Genomic DNA, 20,860 nt, shown 5'->3' on the forward strand with positions numbered 1-20,860 from the left:
CCATCTGGCCCTGGACTCTTGTTTTTTTTTTTTTTTAATTTTTTTTTAATTTTTTTTATTTTTTGTTTTTCTGGGGAGGGGGAGTTTTTTATTACTGATTCTATTTCATTTCCGGTTATTGGTCTATTCAGATTGTCTATTTTTTCCTCTTTCAGTCTTGGTAGTTTATAAGTTTTCAGGAAGGCATCCATTTCTTCCAGATTGCTTAATTTGTTGGCATGTAGTTGCTGATAAGAATTTCTTTTTTTTTAATATTTTATTTATTTATTTGACAGAGAGATATCACAAGTAGGCAGAGAGGCAGGTGGGGGATGGGGGAAAGCAGTCCCAGGACCCCGAGACCATGACCTGAGCCGAAGGCAGAGGCTTAACCCACTGAGCCACCCAGGCGCCCCAGTTGCTTGTAATAATTTCTAATAATTGTTTCTATTTCCTTGGTGTTAGCCATGATCTCTTCTTTTTCTCTTATGATTTTATTTATTTGGGTCCTTTCCCTTTTCTTTTGGGTAAGTCTGACCAGAGGTTTATCAATCTTATTAATTCTTTTAAAGAACCAGCTTCTAGTTTCATTGATCTGTTCTACTATTTTTCTGGTTTCTGTTTTCCTGATCTCTGCTCTAATCTTTATTATTTCTTTTCTTTTGCATGATTTAGGTCTTATTTGCTGTTTTTTCTCCAGCTCCTTTGGGTGTAAGGTTACCTTGTGCATTTGGGCTTTTTCTACTTTTCTGAAAAATGCTTGGATGGCTATGTATTTCTCCCTTTAAGACCAACTTTGCAGTATCTCATAGGTTTTGGACTGATGTGTTTTCATTCTCATTAGTTTCCATGAATTGTTTAAGCTTTAATTTCCTGGTCGACCCATTCATTCTTTAGCAAGATGCTCTTTAACTTCCAAGTGTTTGAATTCTTTCCAATTTTTTTTCTTGTGATTGAGTTCCAGTTTCAAAGCATTGTGGCCTGATAATATGCTGGGAATAATCTCAGTCTTTTGGTATCAGTTGAGACGTGATTTGTGACTCAGTATGTGGTCTCTTCTGGGGAAAGTTCCATGTGCACTTGAGAAGAATAAGTATTCTGTTGTTTTAGGGTAGAATGTTCTGTATATATCTATGAAGTCCATCTGATCCAATATATCATTCAGAGCTCTTGCTTCTTTGTTCATCTTCTGCTTAGATGATCTTTCCATTGCTATGAGTGGAGTGTTCAGGTCTCCTATTCATATGTTATTCATGTATTATTCCTACTATGACTCTATTACATACACTATTCATTTATTATTATCAACATGGATTCTTTATTTTGGTTAATAATTGGTTTATTTGTTGGAGACATAGATATTTACAATTGTTAAATTTTCTTGTTGGATAGGCCTGTTAAGTATGATATCGTGCCCCTCTACATCTCTTACTACAGTTTTTGGTTTTAAATCTAATTTGTCTGATATAAGAATTGCTACCCCAGCTTTCTTTTGAGGTACATTGGCATGGTAAATTGTTCTCCATCCAGTTACTTTCAATCTAGAGGTGTCTTTAGGTTCAAAATGAGTCTGTGTAGATAGCATATGGATGGTTCCTGTCTTTTTTTCCAGTCTGATACCGTGAGCCATTTCATGGGAGCATTTAGGCCATTCACATTGAGAGTAACTATTGAAAGATAATTAATTTAGTGCCATAATGTTGCCTGTAAAGTCCCTGCTTCTCTAGATTGTCTCTCTATATTTTTGGTCTATATTACTCTTGGGGTCTTTTTTTCTTTTACAGAATCCCCCTTAGTATTTTTTGCTGGGCTGGCTTGGTCATCACATATTCTTTCAGTTTCTGCTGGTCCTGGAAGCTCTTTATCTCTCCATCCTTTCAGAATGACAGGATGGATAAAGTATTCTTGGCTTATGTTCTTCTCATTTAGTACACTGAATATCTCCTGCCAGCTCTTTCTGGCTTGCCAGGTCTCTGTGGACAGGTCTGATGTTATTCTCATGTTCCTCCCTCCATACATAAGAAATCTCTTCCCTGTAGATGCTCTCAGGATAGCTTCCTTGGCTCTAAGATTTACAAGTTTCACTATTATATGCTAGGGTGTTGGTCTATTTTTATTGATTTTGGGAGAGATCCTCTCTGTCTCTTGGACATGAAAACTTTGTTTCCCTCTCCAGATTAGGGATATTCTCAGCTATTATTTAATCAAATATACCTTTTGGCCCTCTTTCTCTCCACCCCATCGTGTACCTCAGTAATTCTGACATTGGTTCATTTCATGGCATCATTAATTGCTCGACACCTTTCTTCATGGGCTATTTGTGTCTTTCTCTCTTTTCTTCAGCTTCCTTCCTTCCCATCAGCCTGTCCTCTAGATCACTTATTTTCTCTTCTGCCTCATTTCCCTTAGCTGTTTGAGCATCCAATTTAGACTGTATCTCCTTCATAGTGTTTTTAAGTTCGGCCTGATACGATCTCATTTCTGTCCTTAGAGATTTTGTATTGTCATTTATGCTTTTGTCAAGCCTAGTTGTTAACTTTATAATTGCTATCCTGAATTCATCTCTGACATCTTACTTATATCCATATCGATTAGCTCTGTGGTAGAGAGCATTGCCTCTGGTTTTTTCTTTTGTTGTGAATTTCTCCTTCTAGTCACTTTTCCCTGAGAAGGATGGGTAAGCCAATGAGCAGAGTCTAAAATATCAACAGCCAAACAAAATACACCCCAGAAAAAACCAAAGTGGTTGGAAACCACCACAGAAAAGCAAGCAAAACCATAATGAAATAAAACAACAAAAAAGGGGATGGGGAAGAGAGACTATAATATCATAGGGTGCAGGGTGATCCACTTGTTCCTTTATTGAATTTTGGTCTCTCCATTAGAAGACACTACGTCCCAAAATGGCAAAGAAAGGAAAACTTTTATATATATAAAAGTTTATATATATATATATATATAACATATATATGATAGAGGACTAAATATATTGAATAAAAGGACTAAAATGAAGCATATATCTATAAAATGTAGATGTAAAAAATAAAAGTTAAAAAGCAACTTAAAAACATAAGTTGGTAAGATAAGAATCTAGTTGAAATGGGGAAAAGGTAAAAAAAAAAAAGAAATGGGACATTTTAGATTAAAAGATAAATGAGTCTTGAGAAAACACTTGTAGCTCAAGATACTATTTTCCCCTGGTGCTAGAGTTTTACAGTCTTGTGGAATCCATAAAGTTGTATTGTACAAGTGCTTCTAGTCTGTCCCTGGGGGAAGGGCCCTGCTATGCTTCCTCTCAGATGTCCTTGACTCATGGATTTGCCCCACCCCTTGTCAGGAGTCTGGGCTCAGTGTACGCTTATTGTCTGTCTGGTTTTTGTTCCCTAGAGGTTTTCTGCACCTCTTCAGAGGATCCGAGCAAAAATGGTCAAGCGCAGATCTCTGGCCCAGAGCTGAGAGATCGTTGACCCTCCCTCTTCAATAAACCCTTTAGGACAGACATTTTTCACTTTTGTGTGTGCTAAACTCTGCAGACTCTTGCCATGTGCATCACTGCAGTCCTCCTGGGGGGAAATCCCAGGGACCTGTAAGCACCCCTGCCCTTTGTGTCCTTGGGACTGCCAGCAGTTGCAGGCTTGTGCAGACAGGCACCTGCTCCACTCCTCCTGGGTCATGGCTGGGTGCCACCCTACTGTCCTTTCCAGGACCACCACCACCCTGAGCGCTATTGCCTGGTCATGGCCACAACTGTTTTGCCTCTCCCACAGGATGGTAAATGGCCCACACATTCCAGTCCTTTTCAGAATGCTCTGACAAAGAGTGGTCACCCAACAACCCAAACTACGAATCCCTCCTGGGCTCACTGATCATAACCAGTTTCCTGGCTCCACTGCTTGGGCACTCTACCAATTCAGGCATCCCTGTTCATCCCGTGTCTTCTGGGATCCTGAGACCACAGCTACCCATCTAGAATTCTGCCCTTTTCATCCTCTGAGCCCCTTTCAGAAAGGGATTCCTCTCATTTGAGCAGATTTCAGAGGATTCCAATTTTGTGCTCTGGTGTTTTATCACTTTTCAGTAGCCAGCATATGGAGGATCCCTTCCCCCCTCCATTTTTCTTCCCATATGTCCCCACAGATTCACTACTCCACACCTCCTACCTTGCAAGAAGCAGTTGCTTTTCTACTTGTAGAGTTCCAGCTATATTTTCTTACCTCTCAGGCTGAATTCCTGGGTGTTCAGAATGGTTTGATAGTTATCCAGCTAAATTCAAGTGACCAGATTAAATGAGGTCCCCTACTCTTCTGCCATCTTGCCTCTTTCTTCTGAGTACCTTTTCTTGTACCTGTTTATTTCTATGTCTGCTTTGGAAGAATGTTTATTTCTGTTATTTTCCCCTTTTAAAATTGTGTTGTTATTTTGTTGTTGAGTTTCATGAGTTTTTTATATTTAGATATTAATCAGATATGAAGTATGGAAACACTTTTACCCATTCTGTAGACTGCCTTTTCATTTTGTTGACTTTCTTAGCTGTGAAGAAGCATTTTGTTGGGGGCAGTCCTACTTGTTTATTTTTTATTTTTTTATCTTTGTTTTTGGTATCAAAGGGGGAAAAAATAGTGAAGTCCAATGTCAATGAGGTAACCTCTTTTGTTTTCTTGTATGAGTTTTGCAGTTTCAGCTATTAATATCTAAACCTTTAATGTATTTTGAGTTGGATATTATAGATGGTGTTAAATAGGATAGGGGTCTGGCTTCATTCTTTAATTTGTGGTTAATATTTCATAAATACCATTTATTGCAGACTGTCCTTTCTCCATTGTATATCCTCGGCTACTTTGTTAAAAATTAATTGGACAATATATGTATGGGTTTCTTCCTGGGCTGTCTGTTCTGTTTACCAGTGTATTACTTCAATGTCAGTATCATGGTGTTTGGATTGCTATAGTTTTGTGATGTAGTTTGAGTTCAAGAAATGTGATGTTTCCAGCTTTATTATTTCTCAAGATTTCTGTGTCTAGTCTAGGTCTTTTGTGGTTTCATATAAATATTAGGATTATTAGTTCTATTTCTGTGATAAATGCTATTGGAATTTTGACAGAGGTGCATTACATCTGAGGATCACTTTGGGTACAACAGACATTTAAAAACACTGAGTTTTTACAACAAATGAACATTGAATATTTGTATAATTTTTTTTATTTTTTTATTTTTAATCATTTTTTAAAATTTATTTTCAGCATAACAATATTGTTTTTGTACTACACCCAGTGCTCCATGCAATCCGTGCCCTCTCTAATACCTACCACCTGGTTCCCCCAACCTCCCACCCCCCACCTCTTCAAACCCTTCAGATTGTTTTTCAGAGTCCATAGTCTCTCATTGTTCACCTCCCCTTCCAATTTCCCTCAACTGCCTTCTTCTAACTCTCCATGTCCTCCATACTATTTGTTATGCTCCACAAATAAGTGAAACCATATGATAATTGACTCTCTCTGCTTGACTTATTTCACTCAGCATCATCTCTTCCAGTCCTGTCCATTTTGCTACAAAAGTTGGGTATTCATCCTTTCTGATGGAGGCATAATACTTCATAGTGTATATGGACCACATCTTCCTTATCCATTCGTCCGTTGAAGGGCATCTTGGTTCTTTCCACAGTTTGGCAACCGTGGCCATTGCTGCTATAACCATTGGGGGTACAGATGGCCATTCTTTTCACTACACCTGTATCTTTGGGGTAAATACCCAGTAGTGCAATGGCAGGGTCATAGGGAAGCTCTATTTTTAATTTCTTGAGGAATCTCCACACTGTTCTCCAAAGTGGCTGCACCAACTTGCATTCCCACCAACAGTGTAAGAGGGTTCCCCTTTCTCCACATCCTCTCCAACACTTGTTGTTTATAGTCTTGTTAATTTTGGCCATTCTAACTGGTGTAAGGTGGTATCTCAATGGGGTTTTGATTTGAATCTCCCTGATGGCTAATGATGATGAGCATTTTTTCATGTGTCTGTTAGCCATTTGTGTCTTCTTTGGAGAAGTGTCTGTTCATGTCTTGACAAAAAACCCATTTTTTGACATAATTATCTGTTTTTTTGGGTGTTGAGTTTGAGGAGTTCCTTATAGATCTTGGATATCAGTCCTTTGTATTTAGTGTCATTTGCGAATATCTTCTCACATTCCATGGGTTGCCTCTTTGTTTTGTTGACTACTTCCTTTGCTGTTTCTGCCCATTTTTAATTGGAGTATTTATTTTGAGGGAGTTCAGTTTTATGAATTCTTTTTTTAATTATGTTCAGTTAGCCAACATCAATTTTATAGATTCTTTATACATTTTGGATACTAAACCTTTATCAGATAAGTCATTTGCAAATATCTTCTCTCTTTCTGTAGGTTGCCTTTTAGTTTTGTTGACTTTTTTCCTTCCCTGTACAGAAACTTTTTATTTTGATATAGTCCCAATAGTTTACTTTTGCATTTATTTTCCTTGTCTCAGGAGACATATTAGAAATAAATTTCCATGGCTGATATCAAAGAAGTTACTGCCTGTGTTCTTTAGGACGTTTATGGTTTCATCTCACATTTAGGTTTTTAATCCATTTTGAATTCAATTTTGTGTATGCTGCAAGAAAGTAGTCCACTTTGCATGTTGGTGCTTAGTTTTCCTATTATCATTTGTTGAATAGCCTCTCTTTCCCATTATGTATTCTTTCCTATTTTGTCAGAGATTAATTGAGCATATAGTTGTGGGTTCACTTCTGGATTTTGTATACTGTTCTATTGATCTATGTGTCAGTATTTGTGCCAGTACCATATTGTTTTGATTACTACAGCTTTGAAATATAATTTGAAGTCTGGAATTTCAATGCCTCCAGTTTGCTTTTCTTTTTCAATATTGCTTTGGCTATTTAAGGTCTTTTATGGTTCAATACAAATTTAGGATTGTTTATTCTAGCTCTACGAAAAATGCTACTGGTATTTTGATAAGGACTGAATTTAATGTGCAGATTGCTTTGGGTAGTGTAGACATTTAAAAAATATTTGTTGTTCTAATCCATGAACATGGAATGTCTTTCCATTTCTTTGTGTCATCTTCAATTTCTTTCATCAGTTTTATAGTTTTTAGAGTATAGTTCTTTCACATCTTCGGTTAGGTTTATTCCTTGGTAGCTTATGTTTTTCATGCAATTACAAATGGGATGGATTTCTTTTTTCTTTTTTTTTTTAAGGTTTTATTTGTCAGAGAGAGAGAAAGGAGAGAGAGCAAAAGCAGGGAGAGTGGCAAGCAGAGGGGAAGCAGGCTCCCTGCCAAACAGGGAGCCTGATGTAGGACTTGATCCAAGGACCCTGGGATCATGACCTGAGCTGAAGGGAGATGCTTAACTGACTGAACCACCCAGGCATTCTGGGATTGATTTCTTGATTTCTCATTCTGCTGTTTCATTATTGGTTATAGAAATACAACAGATTTCTGTTGATTTTATATCTTGCAACTTAACTGAATTTGTGTATCAGTTCTAGCAATTTTTTGATAGATTTTTTTTTTGTATAGAGTATCATGTCATTTGCAAGTAGTGAAAGTTTGACTTCTTCCTTGCTAGTTTGGATATCTTTTATATATTCTTGCTGTCTGATTGCTGTGGCTAGAACTTCCAGTACTGTGTTGAATTAAAATGGTGAGAGTAGATATCCCTGTTGCATTCCTGAACATCGAGGAAAAACTCAATTTTTCCCCATTTAGGATGATATTAATTAGGGGTTCTTCATATATGTCCTTTATTATGTTGAGGTATATTCCCTCTAAACCTACTTTGAGGGTTTTTATCATGTATAGATCTGCTTTGTCAAATGCTTTTTTCTGTATCTATTGAAATGATGATATAATTTTTATCATTTCTCTTATTTTTTTTAAAAGATTTTATTTATTTATTTGACAGAGATCACAAGTAGGCAGAGAGGCAGGCAGAGAGAGAGGAGGAAGCAGGCCCCCTGCTGAACAGAGAGCACTACGTGGAGCTCGATCCCAGGACCCTGGGATCATGACCTGAACTGAAGGCAGAGGCTTTAACCCACTGAGCCACCCAGGCACCCCTCCTTTCTCTTATTGATGTCAGGCATCACGTTGATTGATTTGTGAATATTGAACCACCCTTGCAACCGAAGAATAAATCTCACTTTTTGGTGAATGATTTTTTAAATGTGTTGTTGAATTTCATTTGCTAGTATTTTGCTGAGCGTTTTTACATCTGTGTTCATCAGGTATATTGTCCTGTAGTTCTTTTTTTAGTGGAGTCTTTATTTGGTTTTGGCATCAAAGTAATGCTGGCTCATAGAATGGATTTGGAAGTTTAAGTTCCTTTTCTGTTTTTTGGAATATTTTGAGAAGAATTGGTATTAACTCTTCTTTAAATGCTTGATAGAATTTGTGAAGTCATTTGGACTTTTGTTTATTGGGAATTTTTTGATCACTGATTTAATTTTTTTTTTTTTTTTAATTTTATTTTTCATAAACATATAATATCTTTTTATCCCCAGGGGTACAGGTCTGTGAATCGCCAGGTTTACACACTTCACAGCACTCACCATAGCACATACCCTCCCCAATGTCCATAATCCCACCCCCCCACACCCCCCTATTAACCCTCAGTTTGTTTTGTGAGATTAAGAGTCACTTATGGTTTGTCTCCCTCCCAATCCCATCTTGTTTCATTTACTCTTCTCCTACCCCCTTAACCCCCCATGTTGCATCTCCTCTCCCTCATATCAGGGAGATCATATGATAGTTGTCTTTCTCCGATTGACTTATTTCGCTAAGCATGATACCCTCTAGTTCCATCCATGTCGTCGCAAATGGCAAGATTTCATTTCTTTTGATGGCTGCATAGTATTCCATTGTGTATATATACCACATCTTCTTTATCCATTCGTCTGTTGATGGACATCTAGGTTCTTTCCATAGTTTGGCTATTGTAGACATTGCTGCTATAAACATTCGGGTGCACGTGCCCCTTTGGATCACTACGTTTGTATCTTTAGGGTAAATACCCAGCAGTGCAATTGCTGGGTCATAGGGTAGCTCTATTTTCAACATTTTGAGGAACCTCCATGCTGTTTTCCAGAGGGGTTGCACCAGCTTGCATTCCCACCAACAGTGTAGGAGGGTTCCCCTTTCTCCGCATCCTCGCCAGCATCTGTCATTTCCTGACTTGTTAATTTTAGCCATTCTGACTGGTGTGAGGTGGTATCTCATTGTGGTTTTGATTTGTATTTCCCTGATGCCGAGTGATGTGGAGCACTTTTTCATGTGTCTGTTGGCCATCTGGATGTCTTCTTTGCAGAAATGTCTGTTCATGTCTTCTGCCCATTTCTTGATTGGATTATTTGTTCTTTGGGTGTTGAGTTTGCTAAGTTCTTTATAGATTTTGGACACTAGCCCTTTCATCAAGATCAAAAGCTTTTGCACAGCAAAGGAAACAGTTAACAAAACCAAAAGACAACTGACAGAATGGGAGATGATTTAATTTTTTTGCTTGTTATCATTCTGTTCGAGTTTTCTATTTCCTCTGGTTTCTATTTTGGTGGTTTATATGCTACTATTTATCCATTTTTTCTGTGTTGTCTGATTTGTTAGCTGTAGTTTATTTTAGAATATTCTCTTATAATTATATTTCTGTGGTGTTGGTTGTTATTTCTCTTCTCTTATTTGTGATTTTATTTATTTTTGTCCCTTTTCTTTTTGATTAGTTCTGGGTAGAGGTTTATCCATTTTATTAATTTTTTCAGAGAACCAGCTCCTGGTTACAGATCAGTGAAACCACAGAAATATAAGAGAATATTCTAAAATATATGATTTATTCTGGCTTTCATCTTTATTATTCTCCCTTTCCTGCTGGTTTTGGGCTTCATCTTTTGTTTTTTCCCAGCTTCGTAAGTGTAAGGTTAGGTTGTTTATTGGGGATCTTATGCTTCTTTTAACTTCGTATAGCAAATTCGCCAGGACTTTACTGAGCTCTTTCTTTTAACTTTTGAGTTGTGACACAACACATGTGTTTACCACATTTACCATTTAATCAATTTATATGTACAGTGAGTAGTTTTAAAGAATATACACCTCCTTGTGAAACAGATTTCTAGAACTTTCTCATCTTGCAAAACTGAAATTCTAAATCCATTAAACAGTAATTCTCCATTATTCCTCTTCATAGCCCATAGTATCCACCATGGATTATCAAATTTTAATTTCTGTGAATTTGACTATGTTACCTACCTCATATGAATGGAAGCATAGTATTTATCTTTCTGTGACTAGTATATTTTTCTTAATATAATGTCCTCTGGGTTCATCAGAGTTGCAGTATGTCACAGTATTTATTTTTAATGCTGAGTTAGATTTCATTGTATGTATATACCACATATCATGTATTCATTCATTGATGGACATTTGGTTTGCTTCCAACCTTTGTGAATAATGCTGCCAATGAACAAGGGTTTGCAAATATCTCTGTGAGACCCTGCTTTCAGTTCTTTTGGTCTATACCCGAAGTGGGATTGCTGTGTCATACGATAGCTCTCTTTTTTAATATTTTGAACAATGTCCATACTGTATTCTTGAAGTTTACATTTCCACCATTTTATATTTTCCACCAACAGTGTGCTAGGGTTCAAATTTTTCTACATCCTCACAGCAATTATTTTTCCATTATGTTTTTAATAGTAGTCATCTTAATGAGTGTGAGGTGATATCTCTTTGTGATATTAATTTGAATTTCTGTAATGATTACTAGTGTTGAGCATCTTTTCATATGCTTGTCCACCATGTATCATTTTTGGAGAAATGTATAATGTTAAATAATAACAGTTATGGAAATCCCTCTTATGTATTAAATGATTCTACTGCTTTATATTAAGTGTAATATTTAGGTAGCCCTTTTTAAGTTTCTTTTTCATTCCTTTTGAGATAAAAAAAATCAAATTCAAATTCTCTTTTAGGATTGAGGTTCTTATATGATTTTTCTCTTTTATTAATATAGTGAATTAACTATGGAGTGCTCTATGCATTGGTATTAAATTTTATTAGAATATGGTATATCTTTAAATATACAACTTAATTTTATTACATCTATTTTAGATTTTTGTATTTATATTAATGTAGTAGTCATTATTTAGTGCTGTTCTCCAAGTATTTATGTCTCTCCCTCTTCTGGAATAGAACTCCACTGACTTTCTATTGTGGTTAAAAAAAAAATACATGAGATTTGCCCTTTTAACAAATTTGTAAGTATATAGTACAGTATTGTTAACTATAAGCAAAATGTTGTACGATAGATCTGTAGAACATTTTTATGTTGTAAAATTATAATTTTATACACATCGAACAGAGACACATCTATTGGGGAGCTCAGTAGCCTGTGCTTTATGCAGCTCCATTAGCTGGGGTCTTCATCCACAAAGGGCATTGGGGGAGTCTGTGGTGTTAGCATGTGTTGCTAGGGTCCTATGTGGTGAATGTGCTGGAGTTCTCCATGCCTTTTCTGCCATTGTAGGGTTTTCCTCTCGACTCTGAGCTATGCCAGCTGAATATAGGGTGATAAAAGTAAAATGCTTCCTACACTATTTTGTATGGCCATTCTTGGTTTTTGTCATCCACTGGGCTGCTGCAACTCCTTTTGTTTTTGTTTTTTAATTTTTTATTTAAATTCAATTTAGTCAATATATAGTACATTATTAGTTTCAGGGGTAGAATTTAGTGATTAATCAGTTGCATATAACACCCAGTGCTCATTATATCAAGTGTCCTCCCATCACCCAGTTACCCCATCCTCCCACTCACCACCCCTCCAGCAACCCTCAGTTTGTTTCCTAGAGTTAAGAGTCTCTTATGGTTTTTCTGTTCATCTTGTTTTATTTTTGCTTCCCTTCCCCTATGTTCATCTGTTTTATTTCATAAATATAAGTGAAATCCTATGGTATTTGTCTTTCTCTGACTTATTTTGCTTAACATAGTACCATCCAGTTCCATCCATGTCATTGTAAATGGTAAGATTTCATCCTTTTTTGATGGCTGAGTAATAATCCATTGCATATATAAACCACATCTTCTTTATCCATTCATCTGTTGATGGACATCTGGGCTCTTTCCATAGTTTGGCTATTGTGGACATTGCTGCTATAAAACATTGGGGTGCATGTACCTCTTCAGATCACTACATTTTTATTTTTTGGGTAAACACACAGTAGTGCAAAGCTGGATCCTAGGGTAGTTCTATTTTTAACTTCTTGAGGAACCTTCATGCCGTTTTCTAGAGTGGCTATACCAGGTTGGCATTCCCACCAACAGTGTAAGAGGGTTCCCCTTTCTCTGCATCCTCACCAACATTTGTTCTTTCCTGACTTGTTAATTTTAGTGATTCTGACTGTTGTGAGGTGGTATCTCATTGTGGTTTTGATTTGCATTTCCCTGATGCCAAGTAATGTTGAACATTTTTTCATGTGTCTGTTGGCCATTTGTATATCTTCTTTGGAGAAATGTCTGTTCATGTCTTCTGCCCATTTCTCCCACTCTGTAGGTTGCCTTTTAGTTTAGTTTATTTTTTTTTGTTTGTTTTTGTTTGGCTATGCAAAAGCTTTTTCTCTTGATGAAGTCCCAGTAGTTCATTTTAGTATGAGTTCTAGTAGTTCATTTTTGCTTTTGTTTCTCTTGCTTTTGGAGATTTATCAAGCAAGAAGTTGTTGCAGCTGAGGTCAGAGAGGTTGCTACCTGTGTTCTGTTCAAGGATTTTGATGTTTTTTTTGGTGGTTTCCTTTCTCACAGTTAGGTCTTTCACCAATGAATTCACCATTGTGAATTCATTTTTTAGTATGGTATAAGGAAATGATCCAGTTTAATTTTCCTGCATGTGGCTGTCCAATTTTCCCAGCACCATTTTTTGAAGAGACTTTTTTTCCATTGGACATCTTTCCTGTTTTGTCAAAAATAGGTGACCATAGAATTAAGAGTCTATTTCTGGGTTTTCTATTCTGTTCCATTAATCTACGTGTCTGTTTTTGTAACAGTACCATACTGTCTTGATGATTACAGCTTTGTAGTATAGCTTGAAGTCTGTCATTGTGATTGCCACCAGCTTTGGTTTTCTTTTTCAACATTCCTCTGGCTAATCGGGGTCTTTTCTGTTTTCATACGAGTTTTAGGATTGTTTTTATCCAGCTCTATGAAAAATGTTGATGGTATTTTGATAAGGATTGCATTGAATGTGTTAAGATTGCTTTGGGTAGCATAGACATTTCAACAATATTTGTTCCTCCAATCCATGAGCATGGAATGTTTTTCCATTTCTTTGTGTCTTCCTCAATTTCTTTCCTAAGTGTTCTATAGTTTTTGGGTTTATTCCTAGGTATCTTATGGTTTTTGGTGCAATTTTAAACGGGATTGATTCCTTGATTTCTCTTTCTGCTGCTTCTTCATTAGTGTACAGAAATGCAACAGACTTCTGTGCACTGATTTTATATCCTGGCACTTTTCTGAATTCCTGTATTAATTCTAGCCATTCTTTGGTGTGGTCTTTGAATATTCTATAGTATCATATTGTCTGTGAAGAATGAAAGTTTCACACTTCTTTGCTGCTTTGGATGCCTTTTATTTATTTTTGTTGTCTGATTGCTGAGGCTAGGACTTCCAGTAGTATATTGAACAATCATGGTGAAAGTGGACATCCCTGTTGTGTTCCTGACCTTAGGAGAAAAGCTGTCAGTTTTTCCCCATTGAGGATTATATTCACTGTGGGTTTTTCCTATATTGCTCTTATGATATTGAGCTATATTCCTTGTATCCTTGCTCGAAGGATTGAGAGGATCATAAGGTTCTTGTCTTTTCTTTTATTAATGTGGTGTATCACATTGATTGGCTGCAACTTCTTAATTGCACTCCAGAGTTCTCTCAGTGCTATTTTAGCCACAGGTAGTTGCCAAATTATTGTTTTTGGGGGGCAAAAGGACTGGGACCTCCTCATCCATTGTATCACTGATATCACTTCCCTGTTATTCAGCTTTGGGTCTTTTCCTTCAGTTGTACATAATTGGATTTATATTCTTTTTAATTAAATGTAAGAATTAGAAGTACTGTTATACAATAAGCTATATGGAACATAAAATGATAATTATGCTTATATTATAAATTTATTTAGTACATAAATATCAATGTTTGGGAAAGAATATTGACATTTGTATCCAGTTTAGCTTTACACTCACTGAGAATAACACTATTACATACTTTGGATGTTGAAGAGAAATGCTTTCAAATAGCAATAGAAAATGTACTCTCTTATCTCAGTGTTTACAAATGAAACATCGACACTGAAAAATAACCTGGTGTTCTTTTTTTTTTTTTTTTTAAAGATTTATTTATTTATTTATTTGATGGAGATCACAAGTAGGCAGAGAGAGAGAGAGAGAGAGAGGAGAAGCAGTCTCCCTGCTGAGCAGAGAGCGTGATGCGGGGCTTGATCCCAGGACACTGGGATCATGACCTGAGCCGAAGGCAGAGCCTTTAACCTACTGAGCCACCCAGGTGCCCCAATACCTGGTGTTCTTATGTTAATTTAAAAGAGTTCAAAATAACACATAAAGCAGAATTATCTTTTTTTTTTTTTTAAGATTTTATTTATTTATTTGACAGGCAAAGATCACAAGTAGGCAGAGAGGCAGGCAAATAGAGAGAGAGGTGGAAGCAGGCTCCCCGCTGAGCAGAGAGCCCGATGTGGGGCTCGATCCCAGGACCCTGGGATCATGACCTGAGCTGAAGGCAGAGGCTTTAACCCACTGAACCACCCAGGCGCCCCCAGAATTATCTTTTTTTTTTTTTTAAAGATTTTATTTATTTATTTCACAGAGAGAGAGATCACAAGTAGGCAGAGAGGCAGGCAGAGAGAGAGAGAGAGAGAGAGAGAGGAGGAAGCAGGTTCTCCGCTGAGCAGAGAGCCCGATGCGGGACTCGATCCCAGGATGCTGAGATCATGACCTGAGCTGAAGGCAGCGGCTCAACCCACTGAGCCACCCAGGCGCCCCCAGAATTATCTTTTTAATGCAACACTATATTACTAACTTTCAGTCTGCACTTTGGTGTATATCTGAGTCAAAACCAAATATAACATGCATCTTTAAATTTTTTTTCATAAATTATGCTTCTTTTTATATAATTAATATAAAACATAGAGTACTTTTAATAAGATGAATGTAACTTCTGTCATTGCACATGTAATATTATCACAGACTGTATTTAAATCTGAAACATATAATGTGTTGATCCAAAATGACTTTAAATTCAAGTAAACCTTTATAATTTATATGCTATAGCAGTTATAAAAATATAATTCCAAATTCTCTGATGCTTCTAATCAAGAGGTGTGGTCTATGTACCCTCCTATTTAATTGGCTGGTTTGTAAGCATTTCCATGAATAGGATAAGTTGCAAGTGATTCTCTAGGACTTCTACCTGGCTCTTTTGGAATTCTCAGTCTTGAGCAGCCAGATCATATATAGATCATCTGATCAACTGTCCCAGCTAAGACAGATATGTGAGTGATGAAACATCTAACTCACATTGTCCTTGAATCACAAAATTCTTTTTTTTAAATGAAGCCTAATTTATCTGCATTTTCAATTGTCAGCTGTACTTTATCTGTAATATCCAAGAAAGCATTGTGTAAACCTAAGGTCATAAAAATTTACTCCTATGTTTTTTTTTTAAGGTTTTTTTTTTTTTTTTTTTTGACAGACAGAGATCGCAAGCAGGCTGAGAGGCAGGTAGAGAGAGGAGTAAGCAGGCTCCTTGCCGAGCAGAGAGCCCGATGCGGGGCTCGATCCCAGGACTCTGGGATCATGACCCGAGCCGAAGGCAGAGGCTTTAACCCACTGAGCCACCCAGGCGCCCCTGTAAAATTACAAATTCTTAAAACATAGGAGGGGCGCCTGGGTTAAAGCCTCTGCCTTCGGCTCGGGTCATGATCCCACGGTCCTGGGATCGAGCTCCGCATCGAGCCCCGCATCAAGCCCCGCATCGGGCTCTCTGCTCAGCAGGGAACCTGCTTCCCTTCCTCTCTCTCTGCCTGCCTCCCTGCCTACTTGTGATCTCTGTCAAATAAATAAGTAAAATCTTAAAAAAAAAAAGAATTTGTAATTTTACAAATTCTTAAATTACAAATTCTTATAATGTAATATTACAAATTTACATATTTATGTCCACAAATCACTTTGAGCTGTGTATAGTGTGACACTGGGATCCAGCTTCATTCTTTTTCATGTGGATACTCCGTTGTTCCCAGGATCATTTGTTAAAAAGACTTTTTTCTCCCCACTGACTTTTCTTAGTGCTCTCCTAGAAAATCATTTGATCAGCTTTTTATTCTTTTTTTTTGGTAGAGTTCACATAGGAGTAAAATCATACAGTGTTTGTTTTTCTCAGTTTGACTTATTACACTTAACATAACACCCTTTAGGTCCCTTTATGTTGTTGCAACCTATAAATACAGAGAACAAACTGATGGTTACCAGACAAGAAAGGGGTAGGAGAATGGGCAAAATTACTGCAAAAGAATAAGAAATACAAGCTTCTAGGTATAGAATCAATAAGTCATGGAAATAAAAGGCACAGCATAGGGAATATATTCATGATATTGTAATAAGTTGGTGACAGATAGTAGCTACACCTGTGGTGAGCATAACATAAGAGAGAAATTGAATTACTACACTGTATACCTGAAACTAATGTAACATTGTGTATAAACCATACTCAAATGAAAAAATATTAATCATTTTATCATAAATGTAAATTTCATTTCTGATCTCTATATTTTATTGATCTATATGGCTGTGCTTATTATCAATATTACATTATCTTCAAGTTGTAAGTTTTTAAATCAGAAAATGGGAATCCTCCAACTATTTTCTTCTTAAGATTGTTTTAGATATTCTAGATTCCTTAAATTTCCATATGAATTTTAGTATCACCTCATTGATTTCTGTAGAATAGGCATCCAGGATTTTAATAGGCGTTAACACTGAATCTGTAGATCATTTGGAGGGTTATGTGATTTTAACAATAGTAAGTCTAACAATCCACAACCAGGGAATGATTTTCCGTTTATTACAACTTGTTTAATTTCTTTCAGGAATGTTTTATAATGTTTAGTGTACATGCCTTTTTTTTAGATATTAGTGTTTTTATTTTAATTCCAGTTAATTAATATATAGTGTTATGTTTGTTTCAAGTATACAATATAGTAATTCAACAATTCCATACATCACCAAGTGCTTATCACAACCTGTATGTTCTTTAATCCCCATCACCTATTTAACCCATCCCTCCACCCCTCTCCCTTCTGGGAAGCATCAGTTTGTTCTCTATAATTAAGAGTCTGTTTCTTGGTTTGTCTCTCTTTTTCTCCCTTTGCACATTCAATTGATGAATGAGTAAAGAAGATGTGGTACATATATACAATGGAATATTATTCAACCATAAAAAGAATGAAATCTTGCCATTTGCAACAACAGGGATGGAGATAGAGAGTAAAATGCTAAGTGAAATAAGTCAACCAGAGAAAGACATATACCATATGACTTTACTAATATGTAGGGTTTAAGAAACAAAGCAAAAGAGTACTAGTCTTATTTTGTCAAATTAATTCTTGAATATTTTATTGATTCTGATACTATTGTAAATGGAATTGTTTTCTCAATTTCATTTTATGATTGTTCATTGCTAGTGTATTGGAAAAGAATTGAATTTTCCGTGTTGATCTTGTAACCTAAAACTTTTGCTGAATTCATTTATTCTAATAGGTTGTGTGTGTGTTCTTTGGGATTTTTAAATGTACACATATGCAAAAAGAGAGCTTTCTTTCTTTCTTTCTTTCTTTCTTTATCATTCTTTATTCCTAATTTCAATCTTGGTATAATTTTTTCTTTTTCAAGCCCAGTTGCCCTAGGAAGAAACCCCATCACATATTGTCTTTTATTCTAATAATATGGTTCCAGTACATTGAGTGATTGATTTTTGCTTATTAAACCAACCAAGCCTTTCAGGGATCACTGACTTTTGTTTCCCCCTCTATTTTATTTATTTCTGCTCTAGTCTTTAGTATTTGCTTCCTTTTACTTGCTTTGAATTTAGTTTACTAATTATGATCTCTCTTTTTCAAAGTAGTAATGAAGGTAACATACTGTTCTTGTTTTTCATTTCATAAAAGTGTCTCTTAATTTCAGTCTACTCATTTTTAAAAAATTTCCTCTCTGTTGTTACCCAGTAAGTAGCATACTAGATATTCCCTTTCTCATTTTTTTCACTTAACATTATGTCCTGGAAATAATGAAAGTATTTAAAACACAACCTCATTAAAAGTTCACAGTTTTTATTTCAGATTTAGCTTTATGGTAATTTACTTACAACTTTATAAAAATGAGAGAAAATGCTACTGTACATTTGTTTTAAATTTGAAATCTCTTGATTTCACAGATCTGTTTTTCCATTTAGTAGACTAAATACATTCCTTTTTGTAGCTCAGGATAAAGTACCTGGTGAAAATATTGGCTTTGAGGATGAAGCAGTATCAAGCACACTCACACAAATGTTTACTAGAATGGATAGACACAATGGTCAGTATAACAATTATAGATATCTTTAAATTATTTTAAGTTAAGCACATCAAAAGATCTTTTTTCTTTGCTTCTTATTATGTATTTGTTGGAGCACATGTTTTGTAGATATTTTACACTTTGACATAAATGTGAATACCCTAAGATAACTAGACAACTAAAGTAAAAGCTTTGATACATTTTGCTTGATATTTGCATGGTCAATGACTACTATATAACAAGGTTGTCTCCACACACATTCATGAAAACTACACAAATTTTCTACTTCACTTCCATGATCTATAAAAATAAACAAATTTTACTTACACTGTAGCTTTGCAGTTATCTTCCTTTAACCTTAGCTTCCTTTAACTTCAAGTTGTCCTTCCTTTAAATGAGAAGAAATACTGCTGATTACTTGGTATATGCAAAAGTTTTATAATAGATCTGTTTGTTTTTTTAGCATTTCTTGTATCTCAGCAAAAGGATATGGTATCTACTGCAAATCAGTTGCCTGAGGGCATGGCTTTAATTTTAAGAAGCCTATCTCAAGATAAGAATCTTAAATCTACCAGAAGTGAGAGCTTTGATAGTAAGTAATTAATTTAAAATCCTGTAAAATTATTTTCAAATAAATTCAGAAGGGTTTTTTTCTATAGTTCATGAATATGTCTGCAATTATTTTGTTCATGCTTCTAGGTCTTTATTGTATGTTCCATAATTACTGAGTTAGATGTTTTAAATTTCTATGATTATGGATTTCTTTATTTCTTGTATTAGGTTTTGCTTCAGAACTTATGACATAATATATATAAATATGATATTTATATATAAATATAATATATAATATAAAACACATAAATATAAAATATAATAATATATAAAATATATATTTATTTAAAATTAATAATTTCCCTGGAGGAAAGACCCCTTTGTTTTAATGAAGGGACCCATTTTTATAATTTTTATGTTTGCCTTAAAAGCTACCATATCTGCTATTAATGTAGCTCCTATCATCTTCTGGTTGGTATATGCATGATACTTTACTTTTCTGTTTTGTTTCTTTAACTTTCTTGTGTCTTTATGATTTTTCTTTATCTTTTGTATGAAACTTATAGTTGTGTTTTCAAATTCATTCTGATATCTTTGTCTTTTCATTAACATTCTTAATCACACTTGATCCAATTTTGGTATTTTGAGGTTATATTGCTCCATTTTACTTGTGCTTTATGTTTTCCTGCCTGATAAGTTTCTTTTACTCTTCTTTGCTCTATATTTTTATAATTTTACATACTTTTCCTTAGACATGTCTGATAACCAATATTTCAGTGTACCTCTAAAGTATGTATAGGTCAAGAGAACTAGAAAATATTATAAATTATTACTATTAATACTAAATATTAGATTATTTTTAAATTATTGAATTCTCAGTATCTGGAAAATAACAAGATTGATTCTGCTTGCGCAGTGAATAATCTTGTCACATATGTTGTACTTCAATAATTTCTTTTAATAGTTTATTACCACAAAGTATGATTTGCTCATATCATTAAGAAATAAGACAACATTTTGTTGAGTAATTAATATATATTGCAAATCTAGTACTCCCATCACAGACTGGGGACTCTTTAGTGAATTTAAAAATCTATCTTATAGGGCTCCTGGGTGGCTCAGTGGGTTAAGCCGCTGCCTTAGGCTCAGGTCATGATTTCGGGGTCCTGGGATTGAGCCCCGCATCGGGCTCTCTGCTCAGCGGGGAGCCTGCTTTCTCCTCTCTCTCTGCCTGCCTCTCTGCCTGCTTGTGATCTCTGTCTGTCAAATAAATAAATAAAATCTTTAAAAAAAAAAAATCTATCTTATAGCCCAGAGGATGGATGAAATATCAGTTAATGTTTTGCTTAACCCTTAGAGCTGCCAGAGAGATTCAGTAACAAATATAATTATTAAAATTAATAAATCATTTAAATTAATTTAATTAGTTTTGATTAAATTTAGCAGAATTTGATTCATCAATGTATATAGCAATACTACCTTACACATAGTCACTGTCAAGTTTTTAAAAATTATATTTTTAAATTTCTTATTTCCTGATTTTCTAGAATTTTGTTACTCATTTCACCATTTATTGAGAGATACATATTGAATTTTCTTACTATGCTTTTAGATCTATCTGTTTCTTCTCGTATTTCTGTAGTCTTTTCCTTATACTACTTATGTTTGGGGTGCATGCAAATTTAAAAAATTATGTATTTCTGG

At 35.3% G+C, this 20,860-nt stretch overlaps 1 protein-coding gene across 1 annotated transcript in view; it reads left to right on the forward strand.

The window, feature by feature from the left end:
* LOC111155517 (coiled-coil domain containing 7) overlaps window positions 1–20,860 on the forward strand; it is a 403,110-nt gene that overhangs the window by 172,306 nt on the left and 209,944 nt on the right. The window contains exon 19 of the mRNA XM_022515688.1: window positions 2,662–2,673. Within this exon, the coding sequence (XP_022371396.1) occupies window positions 2,662–2,673 (12 nt within the window). The remainder of the gene's footprint in view (window positions 1–2,661; window positions 2,674–20,860) is intronic.

The sequence above is a fragment of the Enhydra lutris genome, unplaced genomic scaffold, assembly GCF_002288905.1.
Source record: "Enhydra lutris kenyoni isolate GAN:26980312 unplaced genomic scaffold, ASM228890v2 scaffoldscaffold42, whole genome shotgun sequence".
Classification (NCBI taxonomy): domain Eukaryota; kingdom Metazoa; phylum Chordata; class Mammalia; order Carnivora; family Mustelidae; genus Enhydra; species Enhydra lutris.